Source organism: Adiantum capillus-veneris, chromosome 12 (assembly GCF_014529385.1).
Source record: "Adiantum capillus-veneris isolate H3 chromosome 12, ASM1452938v2, whole genome shotgun sequence".
NCBI classification, from domain to species: domain Eukaryota; kingdom Viridiplantae; phylum Streptophyta; class Polypodiopsida; order Polypodiales; family Pteridaceae; genus Adiantum; species Adiantum capillus-veneris.
Window position 1 is genome coordinate 6,392,934 of NC_140942.1, and position 19,668 is coordinate 6,412,601.

Below are 19,668 nucleotides of genomic sequence, written 5' to 3' on the forward strand. Positions count from 1 at the left end.
GAAGAGGGTTCCTCTCCAAAGGACAGGCAGGAGATTCCTATGGTTTTTGAGATTGGCGAGAGCTCACGGCCACGTCAGTCTGTACCTCCTGTCAACGTGAATGTCCCTCCAGTAGTACAGGGCTTTATGACAGGGCAACTTGAGGATGATGCGTTTAAGACTCAGTTAGTTGCCGCAGTGAATGTCTTTTCGCAGCTGGTGCAGAATCCGAGGTTTATGGAATTCTTGCCAGCGCCACCAATGCAACAGCAAAATAGGCAACCTACGTCGCATATGGAGCTTGTTGAAGCTCAAGCCCAGGTACTTCATGAGGCGCAGGAGGAAAGGGAACACTCGCATGTTGCGGAGTCAGGGGCTCCAAAGCAGGTTCCTCCCGTGCTTGAACAGGTGGCTAGAACACCTATTCCACAGGTTATGCCAGTTCAGCCCGCCACCTTTCAGAGCCAGCATGCTGTCTTGAATGGACACGGAGCTGGATACCAGGCTATGCACTCAGTTTTTCCACCACCCACGGTACATCCTGGGTATTTCGGGGGTGGATCAGTGTTCCAAAGTATGGCTGGGTATGCGTCTGGAAGTCAGCCGTACATGCCAGAAACAGTGTTCGGGGGTATGCAAGACATCATGCCAAACCCCATGTATGGTACTATCGGCATGCAGCAAGGTTTCCACTGCAACCAGGGCCAATTTGGGGTGCCACAAGCTCATTTTGGTATGGCTGGTTTTTCTGGACAGCAGCCAGATATCGCACCTCCGACGCAAAATGTGAATGGCCAACACGTGCCGATCATGCCTAGTACAGTGCCCATGTTGCAGACCATCCCGTATGACAACTTGGGGGCACTAGAGAAGCCGAAGGCTTACAAAGAGGGTGGTGCAGCAGTAAAGTTCAGTACCTTCAGTGGTTTCGAGGATAAGACAAAGGCACTCACTTTCCTCCAGCAGTTTGATATAGCTTATGCGGGAGGGAATTTTACAGAGGCCTCGAAGGTCAGGAAAGCTTCCACTTTCTTAAAGGACAATGCGCTTACATGGTGGACGACATTGTTAATGCAAGGACAGGCACCCGCCACTTGGGTTTACTTCAAGCAAATGTTTGCATCTGCTTGGCTATCAAATGAATTTGAAGCCGATGTCCTGACAGATTGGCACCAGCTTACGGCACTTTCGTGCAAGAGCTTGCTGGAGTACAATAGGAGGTTTTGTAAAGCGTTACTCTCAGTGACCTCCTACAGATTTGTGCCATTGACAGAGCAGAGAGAGAAGTACTGTTGTGGGCTGCCTAAAGGGCTTCGCGATTACTGTACAAAGAACAGAGTGGCTACCCTTACTCAGCTTATGGAAGTTGCGAACACTGGTCTTGCCTTGTTGAAAGGAGAGGACAATGGATTTCCGAGCAGTGACAAAGGAGGGCAGCAAAAGAAAAATTCAGCGAAGAAGCCCTTTGTGAAGACGGCTCCTGATGCATCACAGGGGTCAGAAAAGGCCACCAAAGACAAGGATTCAGCCGGGACTTCTGGAGCGCAGGCAAAGAAACAAAAAAGGCAGCCTTTTGTGCACAAGTCGCTCGAGGAAAAGAAGGTCCTAATGGCTGAGAACAAATGCTTTATATGCGAGCAGCCTGGTCACTTTTCTATTAATTGTCCACAAAGGAAAAGGCCAGCTGACTCAGAGGATAAAGAAGACCAGAAAGGCAAGAAGCCTAAACCCACGGCAGGTTTAGTGCCAGACATGGTGGGTGACAGGCCCAGCACAGATGCCAGTGAGTTATGCAGGGCATGGGGTAAAGTTAGGGATCAGATGGCACTCATCTTCTTTGATCCAGGTGCCAAAGCCAACTTTATCTCACCAGAGTTAGCTATGAAGCTCGGCATCAAAGCTGAAGAGATGGGGTACACAGCAGAGGCAGGGTTGGCATGTCCTGGCCACTCAGAGTGTGTTACTCCCATCATTGGAAAACTGCGTCTGCATATTCAGTCGTATGTGGACACTGAAGAGTTTTACATCATGCCGCTGGAAGGTTGTGACGCCTTGTTGGGGATCCCGTGGATGTTCCGAGTGCATGGAATCTTGGATGCCTACAACAAAAAGATCACTGTACAGCATAGGGGCAAAACTCACATCTTGGATGTAAAGCTTAAAGGAGAGTCAGTCCCTATTGTATCTGCTTCTGCTATCACTTCTGTAATAAAGAATCATCTTTCTGTGTACTTGATTTTTGCACGTGATGTCTCAGATAGGGATCAGTCAAATTTATCTGTGTTAGATAAAGAAAGGTCAGCATTTTTGCAAAAGTTTAGTGACTGTTTTTCTGATTCATTACCGTCGCAATTGCCGCCAGAGAGACCTGAGGACCATCGGATAGATTTGGTGCCAGGGTGTAGCCCACCAAATAGACCTCCCTACAGGGTTAGTGCGGAGCAACAGAAAGAGATTATGGGCCAGGTTGAGGAGTTATTAGAGAAGGGGCTGATGCCTAGTTCTTCACCCTTTTGCTCCCCAGTGCTCCTAGTGCAAAAGAAGGATGGCTCATGGCGCATGTGTATTGATTACCGTGCGTTGAATAAGAATACCATCAAGAATAGGTTTCCTATTCCTCGCATTGATGATATTCTTGATCGTTTAGAGGGTGCTGCAATTTTCAGCAGGATAGACCTTAAGAGTGGGTACCATCAGATTCGTATAAGCCCAGAGGATGTGTACAAGACAGCGTTTAGAACGACATTTGGTCTTTATGAGTTTCTAGTGATGCCGTTTGGGCTAACAAATGCTCCTGCCACGTTCAACAGAATGATGGACCGGATTTTCCGCTCGCATCAACAGTTTGTTGGAACATTCTTCGATGACATGATTGTGTATTCGAAGAATGAAGAGGAGCATAGGCGTCACTTGACCATTGTGTTCGAAGAGCTGCGCAGTCACAGGTTACTTGTCAATCCTAAGAAAAGTGAATTCTTCCTTGAAGAGATCCACTTTCTGGGCCACATAGTCTCAAAGGATGGTGTTAGAATGGATCCCGCAAAGGTCGAAGCTATCAAGACATGGCCAGACTTGAAGACTGTGCACGATGTTAGAAGCTTCTTGGGATTGTGTTCCTACTATAGAAGGTTTATCAGAAATTTTGCAGAGATAGCATCGCCTCTTCACGCATTACAAAAGAAAGAGGTCACTTTCAGATGGACCCAAAAAGAGATTTCAGCTTTTAGTCTCTTAAAGGAAAAGTTGACTTCAGATCCAGTTATTGTTTTGCCAGATCTCAGGAAGTCATTTGTGGTCCAGTGTGACGCGTGTGGCAGTAGCATCGGAGCAGTGCTAATGCAAGATGGACGGGTAGTAGCCTATGAAAGCCGAATTTTGCAAGGGCCAGAGAGGACTATGCAAGTCTATGAGAAAGAGCTCTTGGCCGTGATTCATGCGCTTTCTAGCTGGAAGCACTACCTCTTAGGTGCTGATTTTGTTGTCCAAACAGATCATCAAACCTTGCGATACTTCTTGACACAGTCAAAGTTATCCAAAAAGCATATGCGATGGGCAAACATTCTTTCCATGTTCTACTTCCAGATTATGCATGTGGAAGGCAAGAAGAATGTTGTGGTTGATGCGTTATCAAGAAAGCCACAAATTTCAACTGTGTCAATTCCTTATCATCATGAGTTAGATGACATGAAGGAACAGTATACTGCTGATGAAGATTTTGCAAGGATCTTTGAACAGTTACAAGAGGGGCAACATCACGAGCACTACCTCCTCAGAGATGGTTTTATGATGATGCATGGCAGACTTTGTGTCACTAGGCCACTGCGACATAAGGTCATGGAAGAGAGTCATGTCCCACCGTATGCAGGGCATCGTGGCATAGATGCAACAGTTAAAGCGGTAGAGACGTTCTTCTATTGGCCTACCTTGAGGAGAGATGTGGATGCCTTTGTGCAAGCATGCATAGTTTGCCAAAAGGTCAAGTTTGACAGGCAAAAGGCACCAGGGTTGTTACAACCACTGTCGATTCCGAATAAGCCATGGGAAAGCATTGCTATGGACTTTATCTTTGATCTTCCAAGGACGCCAACAGGGAATGATGGTATATGGACCATTATCTGCAGGTTCAGCAAGCAGGCCCATTTTATCCCTGTCAAGAAGAAGATAAAATCTGATCAGATGGCACGCTTGTTCATGTACAATGTGTTTAAGTACCATGGTATGCCACAATCGATTATCAGTGATCGTGATCCTCGCATGACCAGTTTGTTCTGGAGAGGATTGTTTGAGAACATGGGTACTACGCTCAAGTTCTCGTCTTCGTTTCATCCACAAACTGATGGACAGTCAGAAGAGGCCAATTCTACTGTCTTAGATCTGCTGAAATGCTATGTGTCAGATAATAAGGGCAAGTGGGAACAGTATTTGCCTATGCTTGAGTATGCGTACAATAATACGGTGCATTCGTCTACTAGCAAAGCACCTTTTGAAATTATTGAAGGCGGCAAAAAGGTTCCTCCCATTTTGCACACAAAGGACAAGATCTTTGAGGCAGATCGATATGTTGAGAACATGAATGAGATGTATAAGAAGATTAAAGTTGCCTTGGAGAAGACTCAGGCAAAACAGAAAAAGGTTGCTGATCGTCACCGTCGTGAATTGCTACTATCACCTGGTGATTGGGTTCTCTTAAGGTTCGAAAAAGGCAAGGTTAAAGAAGATGAAGGGCAAGGAACGGCTGTTTCCTAAGCTCAGCATGCGTTACTATGGGCCTTTTCAAGTGCTTGACAAGATCAACGATGTGGCTTACAGGCTGAAATTGCCTGATGCGTGGAAGATTCATAATGCGTTTCACGTGAGTCTTCTAAGACCCTTCGTGGGTGATGTGCCAGAAGATATGCTAGTTGAGGATCAGCCAGAAGTTGAGGAACTTGATGAGATCCAGGTACCTAAGCAAGTTTTGGCACATAAGGACAGAAAAGTTAAAGGACAAGTTGCAAGACGCTATTTGGTGAAGTTCAAGAACTATCCGCCTATGGATGCAAAGTGGATGGAAGAGCATGAACTGTCAGAGTCACCAAATGTATTGCAGCTTTACCTTGAAGCCTTTGGGTTACAGCCTACTTATGCCCCAACCCAACGTGTGCAAAGGAGGGGTAATGATAGAGCTAGTACATCAAATGTACATATGAATTCAGTGCCATAGATGGAAATGGCAAAAGTATGAAGGCCTCATTAAGTCATTTGTATCTATGTATATTACGACCTTTCTTGCGGATACATGCGATGATAAAAGAGTGTTAATAGCACAAGATCATCAGTGGCGTGTATTTATGGTATGCAATCGAGGACGTTTGCGATTTCAAGAGGGGGGTATGTCACGAGGACGTGGCAGTTATTAACCATGTCACAGAGATGTGGCAACTGCTAACCTTGGTTGTTGGTTTCTTTCCAATGGGGTTTATTTTATTTGTTTAAGACCCTCTTTTTGAAGTAGCAAACGGTCGGACATTGTATGGCCAATGTGAACGGTAGATTCACCCGCAGACGGGAAGTGGTCAGCACTGGAATTCGTATGGTAAGAGGATGTCTAGGCTCAAAGCAAGATCATATAGGTCCCCCCGTCGCACTTAGCAAGTTGGTGGATACTAGGAAGTGAACTCAATTAAGGCGTAAAGTCAAGGTGGGACTACCAACAAAAAGTATCCGACAGTTGGGCCACATTGCATTTTTGGATGCGGTCCCAATGAGGATAGATGGTCAGAAGACCAGTGGGAGCCCAACGGAAGCATCTCCTAAAATTTAGGGAACTGCTATTTTGGGCCGTGAAATGTGTTCGCGTCATTACCTCCGGTATGACTAGGGGAACATTTTATAACTCTGCCGCGAAGTCAACTGACGCGTCGGTTGGGATATTTTTCAGCGGCGAACCCGAAACGGGAAAATGCTTGAAAATGCGGCAAGTGTCACATTTTCGTGAACTTTCCTCTTGCAGAAAAATGGGCGCTGATTTTTATACTGGGAGAGGCCTCATTTGCAACCTGTCACAGGTTAAGAGCTATGGAGTGCTTCCTTTCCCTCTCATGTACAGTGTGGTGCTAGGAGTGATGCCCTGCACACTGCACACTGCTCTCTCTCTCCCCTACGTGCAGTTATGTGATGCCCCACAAGAGGGCTACTCATTTGACTAATGTACAGTTGTGTGGGTTTATGCTTTTGTGCTGAGGCAAGAGCCTCCTTGAGCAGGAACAGGGGTAGCTAACTGCTGCTCCAAAGCAGGCATTGGTGAGGGTCATAACCTCACCGTACAGGTGCAAAATCAGCGCTGTGTATGCGCTGTAATTTCACTGTTTTTCAGCCATACGGACGCCAGGACCATTGGGAATCGTGCCCCACTGGCAGAGGACAGTTAGGGGACTGTTTGGGGCTGAAAACAGGGTAAAAACCAGTAAATACAGCGTGCTGAATTTACTGTTTTTGGACAGGAATCAGAGGGTATACGACAATGCAAGCGAGTTCCAGCAGGGGAATTGGTTTCGCGCAAGTTTTGGGGCTGTTATGCTGCCGAAATTTGGCCAAATCAAATGGTATCTAGGTGGATACACGTGAAGGATTCCCAGGACCTTACCTTGTAATTTACCCTCCTTAAGAATAAAGAAATACCGAAAGGGACGCCAATTTTGGGGCCTACAGGTTGTCGGCGTCTGCTCGAAGCATTCTAGCTTCCGAGCTGTGTGTGTATTCAAGTGTTAACTCCCGTCGCAGGTTCTCTTCGCAAAGTGCTCTGTGTGTGTGTTTAAAGTAAAGAATTTCGGGTGAAAGCCAACGCCTACCGCCCTACGGGCCGGTTTTAGTAGTCCCAAGACATAGCAATCACATTGAACCTCCAAGGTTATCAGCTCGAGAGAGACACCTACTGAGAGATGTCGAGAAATTTCAAGTTCTAATCTGCTAGAGTTTCCGTGGCAAGCATTTCAGGATACCCCACTCTGTCAAAAGCTGCACTCCAAAGAACGATGTCTAAAGGCATGTAACTTCGAGCAAAAATTTTCTTGGAAGCTAGTCCTTGGAGTGTGCGGCTTGGTAGCTATAGACATCCACCACTTCATGGCACTGTCTCTGAGAAAAAAAACAGCGGCTCGAAAAATCTTTGATCCTTCTCTTGCAAGTGATCTTTATGGCTTATGCCCTGTAAGATAGAGCGGTGAAGACGGGAGCACGAATGATGCGCGATGAAGTAAGGGTGGGAGTGGCTAATAAGCCCGAGATCGGGACATGAAGATTCTTTAAATAAAATTTCCAATGAGCTTTGGAAGTGCCATCTTGCTCTGTCTGCTCTTTGGTAGGACCTGTATGCTTTCAGAAAAGCACATGCCTGAAGCTCTGATACCACTGTCATGAGATGGGCACCACATGCCAACGGAAAAGAACAGACTGAACAACTTTAAGCACTTCAAATAACAATTGAACTGAAAGAGATAGACAACATGAGACGGGGAGTGGCGAAATTCCACCCCAAGAGAGCACTAGTCCCAAACCTTGGCATCCCTTTCAGTATTTCTTTATATTGCTTGAACTCGGTACAATGCCAGTACTCCACCCTCTACACCTTCGTACTGAAGTGTGTCAGAGTCTGAGCCCTTTGCACATATTTGAAGACCCTTGGCCTCAAAAGCAGTTACATGAAAAGCAGTAAACTCAAAAGCATCAGATCCTCAAAAGCAGCCAACACATATTGCGGAAATCCGTACAATCTGCCACGTCAGCAGCCAAGGCAAATTACGGACGTCCGTACAGCTGCCACCTAGCATGTCAACACAATCCGGGATTCCGTACAAGTTGCCACGTCGTCAATTTTTTTACGTTGTGTGTGTGTGTGTGTGTGTGTGTGTGTGTATTTGTGTTTTTTTTGGCCCCACGTTACTTTTTAATGCCTTTAGCTCACTTAGGCCCCATCAGACGGGGTCCCAGAAGTTGGTGTGAACTCTTCTTTAAAAATAGGCCACTCGGCAAGACTTCGCAAGTTGGAAAAACTTCTTCTACTGCTTCTGCTTCTACACTTAGGGTTTAGGCCCCTCTTGCAAGTTGGCTCCGTTCTTCAATGGCTTGACACGTCAGCAGTTTGTGACACCATAGAGATAAGATATATACTTCAAAGGTGGAGTTTTGTATGGGACATGAGCAAAAGAGGGGCCCCAACCCTCCCCTAGCACTCTTTTGGGAATGTCTGCAACAGTTGAACCTTGACACAACATGCCTCCCCTCAAACAAAAGGTCAATAAACAAATGGACCATCCAAACACAATATCATAATCTCCCATAGCTAACGTATTTTTTGTATGGCTCACAAGAACCAGATTCTTTTATGCCCATACTTTTCATATTTATAATGGTCTGCTTTCTTTTGCACCGTTAAGCATTCAAAAAACGAATCTAACAAGACTGGCACTTTTTCTTCAAAAGGATGTGCCTTAACAAGTATGTAATTGTCTCAACTGGATCTTCTTTAGCATAGCCAATGATAGCCACTATCAAACTCAGCTTCAATCCCTTGTTTAATATCTTGATATTAAACCTGAACGATTGTGAAGCTCTACAAGACTCAATTTCATCACAAGGGGTAGTAGAAAGCCTACCTCGTTACTCTGTTGTCCTTGATTTACTCGTCGCCTTGTCACTCCGGCCTTGGCTTTTTCCTCAACACCAAGACTTGCACCAAAAGGAGACCAAATCTGCAAAGCAAAAATACATGACGATTTACCAAGAAACCATCTTGATAATGCTTAGCTGACTTACTTTGTTGTTAAGAATGACTTCTCTCTTTGCATCGCTATTGTTGTTCTCTTTGATCGAAATATGAGGATATTGCTGCAAAAAGCGTGCTCAAAGCATTAGTACTTCATGGACAAGAATGTGATCGTAGCAGGTTTTAATTTCACAAACATTTTTGCTACATTGCACAAGCAAGAAAAATCATCGTTAGGCTTTGTTTGAAGCAATTGCAAGTAAGCGAATAGAATCTTTAAAATACCTAGCATGCAATATTAATAGAAGTTTTATTAAATTATCGCCAACGTGGAGAGGATACTAACATATGCACACCCCACTTCTTCCAAAACATAGAAGAATGTTCTTTGTCCATACTTTGTATATGTATGCAAACATGTGTGAGGACAAAGACTAAGCCACCTAACCTGATCCTAATATGCCACTCCTTACGTGGCAAACTGTACTTTCACTCTCATTGTAACCAATAGTTCTAGAAAGAGCTCTCAAAGGTAAAAGCAGCTCATTGAAGTGGGGTGCTTGCAAAAACGATGAGCAAAGAAAGGTGGGTTTGGTGGTTGAGGGAGGGGGGGGGGGGGGGGGGGGGGGGGGGGGGGGGGGTATATTAACGTCTTTCAAAGGCCCAAATGACCTATGAAAGACCTCCGATGTAGACCTTGTCTACGATGTGAAGATCCTCACATCCTCAGGCGTCGTGAGCAGCTGAAATGGATGGGCTGATAAACAAGGATGCCCCAATGAGGGCGTGACTGGGTAGTCCCTCTATAAAAAGTAGTGATTTGAATCTGTATGGATCCTCTATGTGTAGGTCCTCTGCTCCCAAGGGTAGTCTCTCTGAGTCTACGGATCTCCAGCAAGAAGAGAACTAGGCCCCTTTGATTTGGAGTTTGTTTTTGCTTTACAACACGTATGTGAGGGCTCAATGCCTAAGGCTTTTAGGAAATTGCTTTTAAGATTTTCAGGGTAGAACCTATATAAGAGTCTTTGGAGTAGGCACTTTTAACACATCTACACACAAAGTTTGCTTGGAGCACAAGTCTGAAGGCTGAAGGCTCAAGAGGGCTTGCAAATTCTTGTTGTCCATTGTATTTAAAGAAATACCCAACTTGGGCGCTGATAGTGGCAGTTCAACTTTCAAGGCTGCCGACTCTTTTGTGCACAAGTATCAAATCCACCATCTTCTCCATCTCCCTTCACTCTCATGTCATGTTTAGTTATTCAATGTGTTTATCAAGTCTTGCACATTGTGGTGGTCCACTCTTTTCGTCCGACCACAAAAATAGTACCTCAGAACCAATTTATAACAGTGGATGCAAGCGAGCTGGCTCCCTAGAGAAGCCACTCATAGTTCTTTTCTCTGAATACAACAACTCATACTTTGGCTATGTAGTGAGGAATGCTAGAGCCTAGCATGCCTCAATCGCTTGCTCATGATGCCTAGAGCAAGGCTTCACTCACCATGTGACTCCTATCGACCACCACCACCAAACACGAGAACCATAGAGAAGGAAAAAAGAAAAAAATGGAACCATAGAATTCCACCACCAGCATGCATGAGCCTCCCTTGCCCACTTCTCTGCTAGCAACGTCTCATACCGCCTTATTTGGAAGTGCAGTGAGCCTATCAGGCTAGACCATCACAGGCCCATTAGCGCTACTGATTTTGTGCACATCACCATACCATATGAAAGAGAGCAACAAAAAGTTTCCCTAATACCAATGTTAGTGCTTCCCAAGAATCCAGCCTACATACATGACATGCACAAGCCAAACACACATAAAACAACATAAGGGATGGGCAATTGACTCAGCTCCCAACCAAAGAGCCGAACTCCCTCACCCCCGAGCTTCGGAGCCTGCACCTACTCCGACTAGTGCCTCATCTCAAGGATTGGCGTCCCATTAACCAACCCACACCTTAGCTTGGGTCATAGTTGCCACAAAACCCGTTTTTCCCACAAAAATCTTGGCTAGACATTTCTAAAACCTTACGCTCCTGAAACTCGCATCTCTTTGGAGACCAAAACTTTTGATCGTGTAGTTCCCATCTAAGCCAAGTTTCAAGTTTCAAGTAAGCCATGAGTTTCTCTGTTACATGATACAAGTCTTAGTTTGGCATGTGCAATGTGCATGATCATTCAACGTCCAAGTATACATGCAACATTTATATTGAAATTCTTTACAAAACCTCCCGGATGACATTTCACACATAAACTGAAACTTCCAAAAACCTCTAAAACCCATTTCGAAACTCCATGGCTGCTATGGCTAGGGTGTCCTAGCAAGCCCTTCCAAGGGTCTATACACCAAGTGTGGTGATCACACAAGATAGCTCACAAAGAGCCCATGGTCCTATCTATAGGATTTCATTTGCCCTACCCAAAGGGCATGGATCACATTGGCCGGACACTGCTTAGGTGCCCATCCTAATGTCTAGGGACGTAACAAGAACTTAGAGAGTAATGGTGTCACCAAATTCTCGAATGATGAAGGAAACTTACCGAGGAGCTTGTGAATTGGATTGGTCACATGGGATACCACACTCCTCCAATAGCCGCTTGCTGCGTGAGGACCGTCCAATCTTTTCAATGATGTTGTCACTCTCTAAAATAGTTAGCTCAGCCAATTCCTTCTCAAGATGTGTAAGCTTGGTGGTAGAGATAGATCCATAAGAAGCATAGAGATTATCCAAAGCTATAACAGGACGTCACCACGTGCCGACTAAAAGAACAGACTGAGATAGACTTTTAGAACTTCAACCAACTAACAGAAAGAAACAGAATCCATACGAGACACGGAGTGGTAGAGTTCCACTCCCAGACGGAACTGGCCCTAAACCTCGGTGCCCCTTTCGGTATTTATATTGCTTCAACAAGGTACAACTTCTGTGGCTTTGCTCCGCATCTCCTACGGGTAGAATGCTAGAGAGAGAGAGCCCGCAAGACTTATTTGAAGGCCCTTGGCCTCACCCATAAGCAGTTACATAAAAAGCATCAAGTCTAAAAGCATCCAGTCCAAAAGCTAGCACCCATAGGGCTGGTCCGTACATGCTGCATCGTCATTACTTGGTTCCGAAAATCACGGGCTGATCCGTATGCTGCCACATCAACATCATCTCCACACAAATTGAGTTGGTGTGTGTGTGTGTGTGTGTGTGTGTGTGTTGCTTTAATTAGGGTTGAGGCCCCTCGATCGGTTCCTATAAGTTGGGTTGGGTTAGGATTTTTAAATCCTAACCCCCTTGTATCTTGAGGCCACTCGGCAAGAATCTGTAAGTTGGTGAGGAGTTCTTCTTCTTCTTCTTCTTCTTCTGCTAGGATTTAGGCCCCTCGGTCGAGATCTTGCACGTTGGCTAGGGTTAGGCTCAAGGAGTCCTAACTCTCTTGGTCTTCAATGGTTGACACGTGAGCAATTTGTCCCCCCTTCTTGAAAGAAGAATAATCGTCCTCAATTTTATCTGCAAAAAAACTCAAGTTAGATCAAAAATATCCGAGGGTCAATCCCAAGGGTCATTCAGTTTTCTCATTCCATATCGGAGCTCTTCATATTCTAGCATAGCAAAATTAGCCATCACACCCAGACTGCGTTGATTTTTGAAGGGATGTCTCGATGCACTAAAGTTACATACCCAGGCAATCTCACCCAATTAGGAATATTCAATGATTGACACAACACAATGCAATACAGATGCTTACAGATGCATGTTACCACATGGCATTAAAAAAAAAGCGCCGATGAGCACCCCTCCCAAACAAAAGGTCTTAGGCATGAAGGTATTCATGCAACTACCTCGTCACTCCCCCTGCAAATAACCTAAAAAGGTATGAGCCATGAGCTTAGAGGACTAATACAACCAAACGCTCCCCATATCGCAACATGCCTCACTTGGAGGCTCCAAATACAACTAAATGCTGCCCAGACCACCAATCCATCGTTCAGAGGTTTCCAGCTTACAGCAAAACGCTCCCCAGACCATCGATCTACGTCATTCGGACGTTTCACATCAAACATGAATACTCCTCTCAGGAAAGCCCGAGCCGAAGATATTCAGAAAGCAACATCAAAACCAAACAATCTCAAATCCGCACCAATACAAGTTCAAAATAGATAAAATCCATATCAATCAAATTCCAAACAATTTCTAAAGCAAAACTTCAAACAGATAGTACTCCTAGTTGCAACAGAGTGGATGCCCAATTCCATGCTCCCAAATAATTTTTTCTCGCTCCTAAAACTTGTTAACTGCACACAAATAACAAGAGCTTCCAAAAACATTAATTTTATATATGCTGAAATTTTCTGCAGAAACCCTAATTTGCTACTAAAAACCCTAATTTTTCAAAATTGTCGGAATCATAATCCGCTCATGTCAAGGCGTAGGAATCGTCTAGAGGATCAACTTTGACTATTGTTGCATATCCAAATTCTCAACCGTTGAAAAGATTTCTAGAGACCTCTGCAAAATAGGAAAGCATAAAAAGCATGTTTTTTGAGCTTTTTAGGTCAAAAACGAACTCCTCCTTCAATTGTCATTTCTTCCTCGTGCAACCCCATAGCTTCCGTCCGTAAGTTAATGTAAGTCCGGTTTTCTGTCAAGAAAAGGAAAAGAAAATTGTAGATTGTGGAAGCGCCATCTTGCTGTGTTTGCTCGAGGGACCGTTATGCTTCCATAAAAGCACACGCCTGAAGCTCCGATACCACTGTAACGGGATAGCACCACATGCCAACTGAAAGAACAAACTGAGACAACCGTTTAGCACTTCAAAAACCTGAACAAAAAGAAAGAGAGGCATTGGGCCCAAACCCTGGCACTCTTTTCGATATTCCTTTATATTGCTTCAACAAGGTACGACTTTGCTCTGCATCTCCCGCAAGTATAATTCGAGAGAGAGGGAGCCCACAAGACTTATTTAAAGGCCCTTGGCCTCACCCAAAAGCTGTTACATAAAAAGCAACTGGTCCAAAAGCTAGCACCCTTAGGACTGATCCGTACTTGCTGCCACGTCATCAGAGGTTCCGAAAATCGCAGATTGATCCGTATGCTACCACGTCAACATCATCTCCATGCAAATTGAGGTGGTGTGTGCGTGTGTCCTACTTATTTAGGATTGAGGCCCCTCGGCCGGTTCCTGTAAGTTGGGTTAAGTAGGGATGTTTAAATCCTAACCCCTTGTATCTTTTTTTTTCCCCAAGAAAAGATCCTTCCGTTAGTTTAAAAACTGTCCAAAGGGCTACAATCTACCCCTACTAAAGAGGGCTATATCAGTATGTGGGGAGACTCGAAAAAAACAAGATATGTACCACGAGGGCTAGATCAAGAAATGGGAGGAGGAAAAAGCCACACTCGTGGATGGTACTACCATTTCAGCGCGCCATGAACCATGATGAAGAAGGGTCTTGGGCGCCAAAGTCGCAAGAAGGCCTCGCGGTGCTCTCTTATCCTGTCGAGCTGTCCTAAAGTCTCTCAAACTAGCCCCTGAGTGTATGAACTAGCTCCAGCCAAATGTCGCGAATAGTCTCCGTTGGAGGAATAGGGCGAGCCTTGAAGATGCGAAAACATTGAGCTCGCCAAATTAACCTTAATGTCACGCCGCAAATGAACTCCCAACACCACTCTCTATCATTGCTTCACTCTTGAGGGGTAAGCTATGTGGCAGGCTAAAGTGTAGAGCGGCCCTCCTGTATCACTATCATTCTACTGGTTGAAGCCATCTCAAAGTTGAGTGCAGGGCCCGTGAGTGTGAACCATGCTACAACCTCCCAAAGTGTACTGACTGGTTGTAGACCGGGGGGGGGGGGGGGGGATTTTTTCATGCATGGCAAGAGGAGACTTGTTTCTTAAAGAAAGTGAAGCAATAGATTCACTATGTCTAATACATAGTGATTATGGATATCTGTTTTGTTCTTTGGGCAAGGATTGGTGTGTACCTGATATGCCTTTACCGTGGACTTGGATATATATTGTTTTGTTCTTTGAGCAAGGATAGGTGTGTACCTAACATGATTTCATTGTGGACTTGGATGAAGTGATAGCATATATGTCTATGAAATAGAAATCATTCATTTCCCTCTCTCCCTCCCTCTTCCTTAATGTCTTTATTGCCAATATGTGGTCCCTTAAACTGTACACTCTCTCTCTCTCTCTCTCTCTCTCTCTCTCTCTCTCTCTCTCTCTCTCTCTCTCTCTCTCCAACGTGTTTCTTTCATGGCTCTATGTTTGCCAAAAAATCACTCGGACAACCAAATGAGGAACCTCAACCTATGCCTCGAAGATCTACGAGAGCAAGTAGACCTCCAGAAAGGTTCATTCCTTCCTTCAATCATCTCTTGATCTCAGATTCTGGAGCACCAGTCATATGAAGAAGCAATGCAACACGAATCCAAAGAAGAATGATCGAAGAGCATGTAAGCGGAGATGGACTCATTACATCGCAACCAAACATGGGAGTTGGTTGAGTTGCCTAAAGGTAAGCGGGCACTGCAAAACAAATGGGTGTACAAGGAAGAAGGCAACAGGAAGAAAAGGTACAAGAAGGCTTGTGGTAAAGGGGTTTTCTCGAAAGAAAGGTATTGACTTTTATGAAATATTTTCCCCTGTTGTGAAAATGAATTCAATTAGGCTTGTCTTAAGCCTAACGGCTACTCATGACTTAAATCTTGAGCAAATGGATGTAAATACAACATTCCCTCGTGATGACTTGGAGGAGGAAATTTACATGCTTCAACCAAAGGGATATGAAGAAAAGGGTAAGGAGAAAATGGTTTGCAAGTTAAAGAAAAGCTTGTATGGTCTAAAGCAAGCATCAAGACAGTGGTACTTAAAGTTCGACCAATAGATGTTAGATCATGGATTTAAAAGATGCAACTCATATCACTATGTCTACACGAAGAATTTGAGAGATGCGAAGTTCATCATCTTAATCTTGTATGTTGATGACATGCTAATTGCAAGTGCTAACATTCAAGATATCAAAGACTTAAAAGAGGAGTTATCTAAATCTTTTTCAATAAAAAATTTAGGTGCTGCAAACCGGATACTTGGTATGAAGATATCAAGGGACAAGATGAAGAAGACACTAAAGCTATCTCAAGAGGATTACATCAAGAAGGTACTAGAAGGTTTGCAATGCAAAATGCAAAACCAGTTTCTACACCTTTGGCTAGTCACTTTAAACTAACCAAACATTTGTGTCCAAAAACACAAGAGGAAATAGTCTACATGTCTAAAGTTCCATATGTGCAACGGTAGGTTCTCTAATATATGCAATGGTTTGGACAAGTCCAGATATTGCACATGCAGCAGAACTATGCCGCTTCTTGTCGACTCTCCTCTTCCTTTCTATTCAAGTTCAATTGTTGCAATTTTTGTTCGCATGTTGCTATTGATCCCTCACTTGGGTGTCAAGCCTGTTACAATGGTATCAAAGCCAAGACGACTTTTCTTCTACGAAGAATCCGATCCTTTTTCTACAACACACCTAGGTTCTAGCAGCGAATCCGACAGAGAGTACAATGTTCACCGAATACCCGTCTCCGGGAAGATAAAGAGCCCTCCAATCCCAATGAGAGAAGAGGAAGAACCAACGGAGATTTCAATGGGAGCAAGCCACCTACCAAGGAATCGCGAGAGGACAACAGCAAGTTTCTGGCAGAGAATCAAAAAGAAGCTCAAGCATCAACTCTAGGTTCACACGTGTGCAAAACAAATGATCAAGTACTCAAAGGACCCAAACTACGTGAAGTATTTAAAGAATCATCCGCTTAATGAGATTCACTCTCGATGGCAGAAGGCCATCCACTCACCTCTCAAGTCAGTCTTGAAGACAAAAGCAAAGCGGGGTGCAGAAAAACACAAACTATACTCCCAAGAAGAGAATGACGACTCTTGAACAGAAAGTCAGTCAGATGACGAAAGCCAAAAAGCACTCTCGGAAAAAAGCATGTCAAGAGACTATCCCGGTTACTTGGGCTAGAAATCGACTTTCACGACGGCTAGTCGATCCAAGAAGCATGTTCACTTCGAGGATGACCCTAGTTCTTCTTCGTCTTCAAAGAGTTCAAACAGCTCCTCTTCCTCCAGTTCCAATGAGGAGGAGAAGGGGCGGAAGAAGAAGAGAAAGACCAAGAAAAAGCAAGAAAAGAAAATCCAAGAACAAGTCTAGAAAGCACCGAAAGCAATCTAGTGGACCAAAGAATTCAAGGATGGGGTCAAGCAATACAGTTTGACACTTTTTCATGCTTCAAGGATTTCCATCAAAAGCAATCTAGTGGACCAAAGAGTTCAAGGATGGGGTCAAGCAATACGGTTTGACACTTTTTCATGCTTTTCAAGGATTTCCATCGAACTCTTGCCTACATACAACAGTTGACACCACTGTAACTTCTTAGAACCCTCCAGAGTACGAAAGGGGGCGTCTTTTCTTAAAGAAAATACTGAAGACATGGTGGTTGACCTTGCTTTTGTACAAGAAAGCTTTGAAAATGTGGGTAAAGTTCAAGAAACAATTCACTTAGGCATGGTTGACCGAGTAGTATGAGCAAGACATGATTACGGCTAGAAACCATCTGAGGATGTAAAAAGACGATACCCTGGCTATATATTGTCAATAATTTTGGGATACCTTCTTGCCAGTTGCTTCTTTTTAGAAGGCCCCTTTTCTGGAGCAAATGGAGTGGTTTTGTTTCCGATTACCACAGGAAATTCAACGATCCTACTTGAAGCAAAAGTCCACGAGCATTCAGAAGCTCATGGAACACACAAATGACACTTGCTCCATGCATTTATGCTCTTTGACTTACCCATCAGATCAAATTAAGGCACCCATGTAACCTATAAATAAGAGCATTGGAGGCAGAGAAGCTTGGGAGCACTTCGGAGAGAGAAGACCCTTGGCCATTGTAGTTTTGTGATCAACCAAGAAAAAAATACAGAAAGGGGCACTAGTCTTTGGGGCCAGCGCATCTAGAAGCAGAACTCCGCCATTTCGTGTCAACTCTCCTCTTCTCTCTCTCTTCAAGTTTAACTGTTGCAGTTTGTGTTCATGTGTTGATATTGATTTCTCGCTTCGGTGTCCAAGCCTATTACACACCTTCCAAATGCTTTTACTCCTGCTTACCACTTTTCTCCAGGCCTTGGCTGCGGGTTGACCACCCTTTCACCCTATTAATAGGGATTCTAGGCACATATATGGTTTGCCCTCAACATTTTGCCCATTTTATTATTTATTCCCAATTTTTTAGATATTTTGTGTTGGATATGTTTAGAAGTTTTGCCAATACAGAGTAAGCTCACTATATCAGTGCAACCCCAGTCCACTCGTTGGTCATCTTGTATCCTTCTGCCTCTGTCTATTGCACACTCTGACAAGGATTAGTAGTAGATATTACCAATTTCCGCTCATAAAGAAAGATAGTATCTCTGATGAGGCCATGCATACCCAACAATGGTGAATCTCGTGGAAGCCAAGTTTCCTCATAGACACGGGTCGTAGGACGAATGCCATCTTCCTTAAAGAGGCAAGCAAAGACACCGAGAGGCCCCACCAAACAAAAGAGGAAAAACCACACTTTCAAGATCATGGCTCTTGAGGAATCGCCAAAGTTACAGGTTTCATGTTTCAATTTAAGTGGAATTTTTCATACAAAACTCAGTAAGGGGGAGATTTCCCTCCTGTAGGCCAAGTCAATTCCATTTCTTCAAACCAGCTACTGATGCAAAGTTTGAACATAGGCCCTGGCAAATCTGTCTCTCACAATCTGCCTTCGTCAAGCATTCATCCATTTCCTCTTATCTCTACAAGCGCTTGGTGCGAAACAAATGGAAAAAGGGATTTCTACTTTTAACTCAACACATGTTAATGCAAAGCCCACTCGTGAAGAAGAAGAAAACTTCGAGCAAAAAATGGACTGTGCCTGCGAAAAAAAAAGCCTTGGGTGGGGGATACTGTGATACTTCTTACTTCAGCAATGTCGATAAGGAGAGAATAGCTAGCCATGTTCAGCACCGATGAATGATTTCCTTCCAAAAGATGAAAAACAGCCTCATGCACATTCCTAAAAGAGACATGAGCAAGCCATTAGTGAGGAAACTTGCAAGCTTCTGTGAAGGTGTTTAGATAATACCGGGTGGGAGCTTTTGGTTGTGAACCAGCAATGCAAAGTGCGTAGACAGCTTCTATAAATGACATCTCTGGCATGTATCACACACGATTGATTAGAAATCACGGAGAAGGCTTTTCAGGAAACAAGAATAAAAGATACGATGGTATACTGTCATCTTCGATGTCCTCCGCGTTCTTGACTCCCACCGTGTCCAGCAGTGCCAAGACGTTGTCTTCGAGCACCTGACCTATGTCAGGTTGATCCTCTACCACCAATACAGACATCTCTCCCTCTATCTCTCTCTATCTCTCTCTCTCTCTCGCTCAAGCTCGCATTTCTGCAGCTGATGGCCTCCCTACCAGGCTACGTGAAATATAAAAGGCTCTTCTAAACTTCCGTTCTGCGCGGGGCAGCTTTACGCCTATGTCACACACGTCCGCCCGGAATTGTGTGCACACCTGCCTTTCCAACTAGACAACATTGATTTGTTGCGAAAAATGATTACCAATCGAAGCGATCATCAATTGTAGCGACATGATTACTGTGTATAGATTGCCCATTGAGGCAATACAATTGAGGTTGGTTGTTTTCAACTTTTTGTTGAGGCAACTAGGTTACATCCTCTAAAATCCATTCAAGTTATGCGATATAAAGTTGGTGTTGACACAGTGATACTGTGAGAAGCGCCCCAACTAATGGGAGACTTGGAGAATGTGATAACGATACTTGAAGGGGCATTGAAATAGGGAAGCAACTAGTCAATGCTTCCACAAAAACACTTTAATGCACTTTATACCAACCGTA

General features: G+C 44.2%; 1 protein-coding gene across 5 annotated transcripts in view; it reads right to left on the reverse strand.

Moving 5' to 3' along the window:
• The window catches only part of SNI1 (negative regulator of systemic acquired resistance (SNI1)), a 109,498-nt gene extending 90,149 nt beyond the window's left edge, over positions 1–19,349 (reverse strand). The window contains exons 1-5 of one of the 5 annotated variants that reach the window (XM_086524817.1): positions 19,034–19,343; positions 18,886–18,952; positions 18,723–18,816; positions 8,773–8,844; positions 8,613–8,708 (exon numbers count right to left, since the gene is read on the reverse strand). In XM_086524817.1, coding sequence (XP_086380943.1) covers positions 8,613–8,708; positions 8,773–8,844; positions 18,723–18,816; positions 18,886–18,952; positions 19,034–19,148 — 444 coding nt within the window. In that variant the 5' untranslated portion in view covers positions 19,149–19,343. Of the gene's footprint in view, positions 1–8,612; positions 8,709–8,772; positions 8,845–18,722; positions 18,817–18,885; positions 18,953–19,033 lie in introns of all 5 variants that reach the window. The other 4 variants (XM_086524819.1, XM_086524818.1, XM_086524820.1 and 1 more) reach the window with 4 other exon arrangements.
• Between the last annotated feature and the right edge of the window lie 319 nt (positions 19,350–19,668).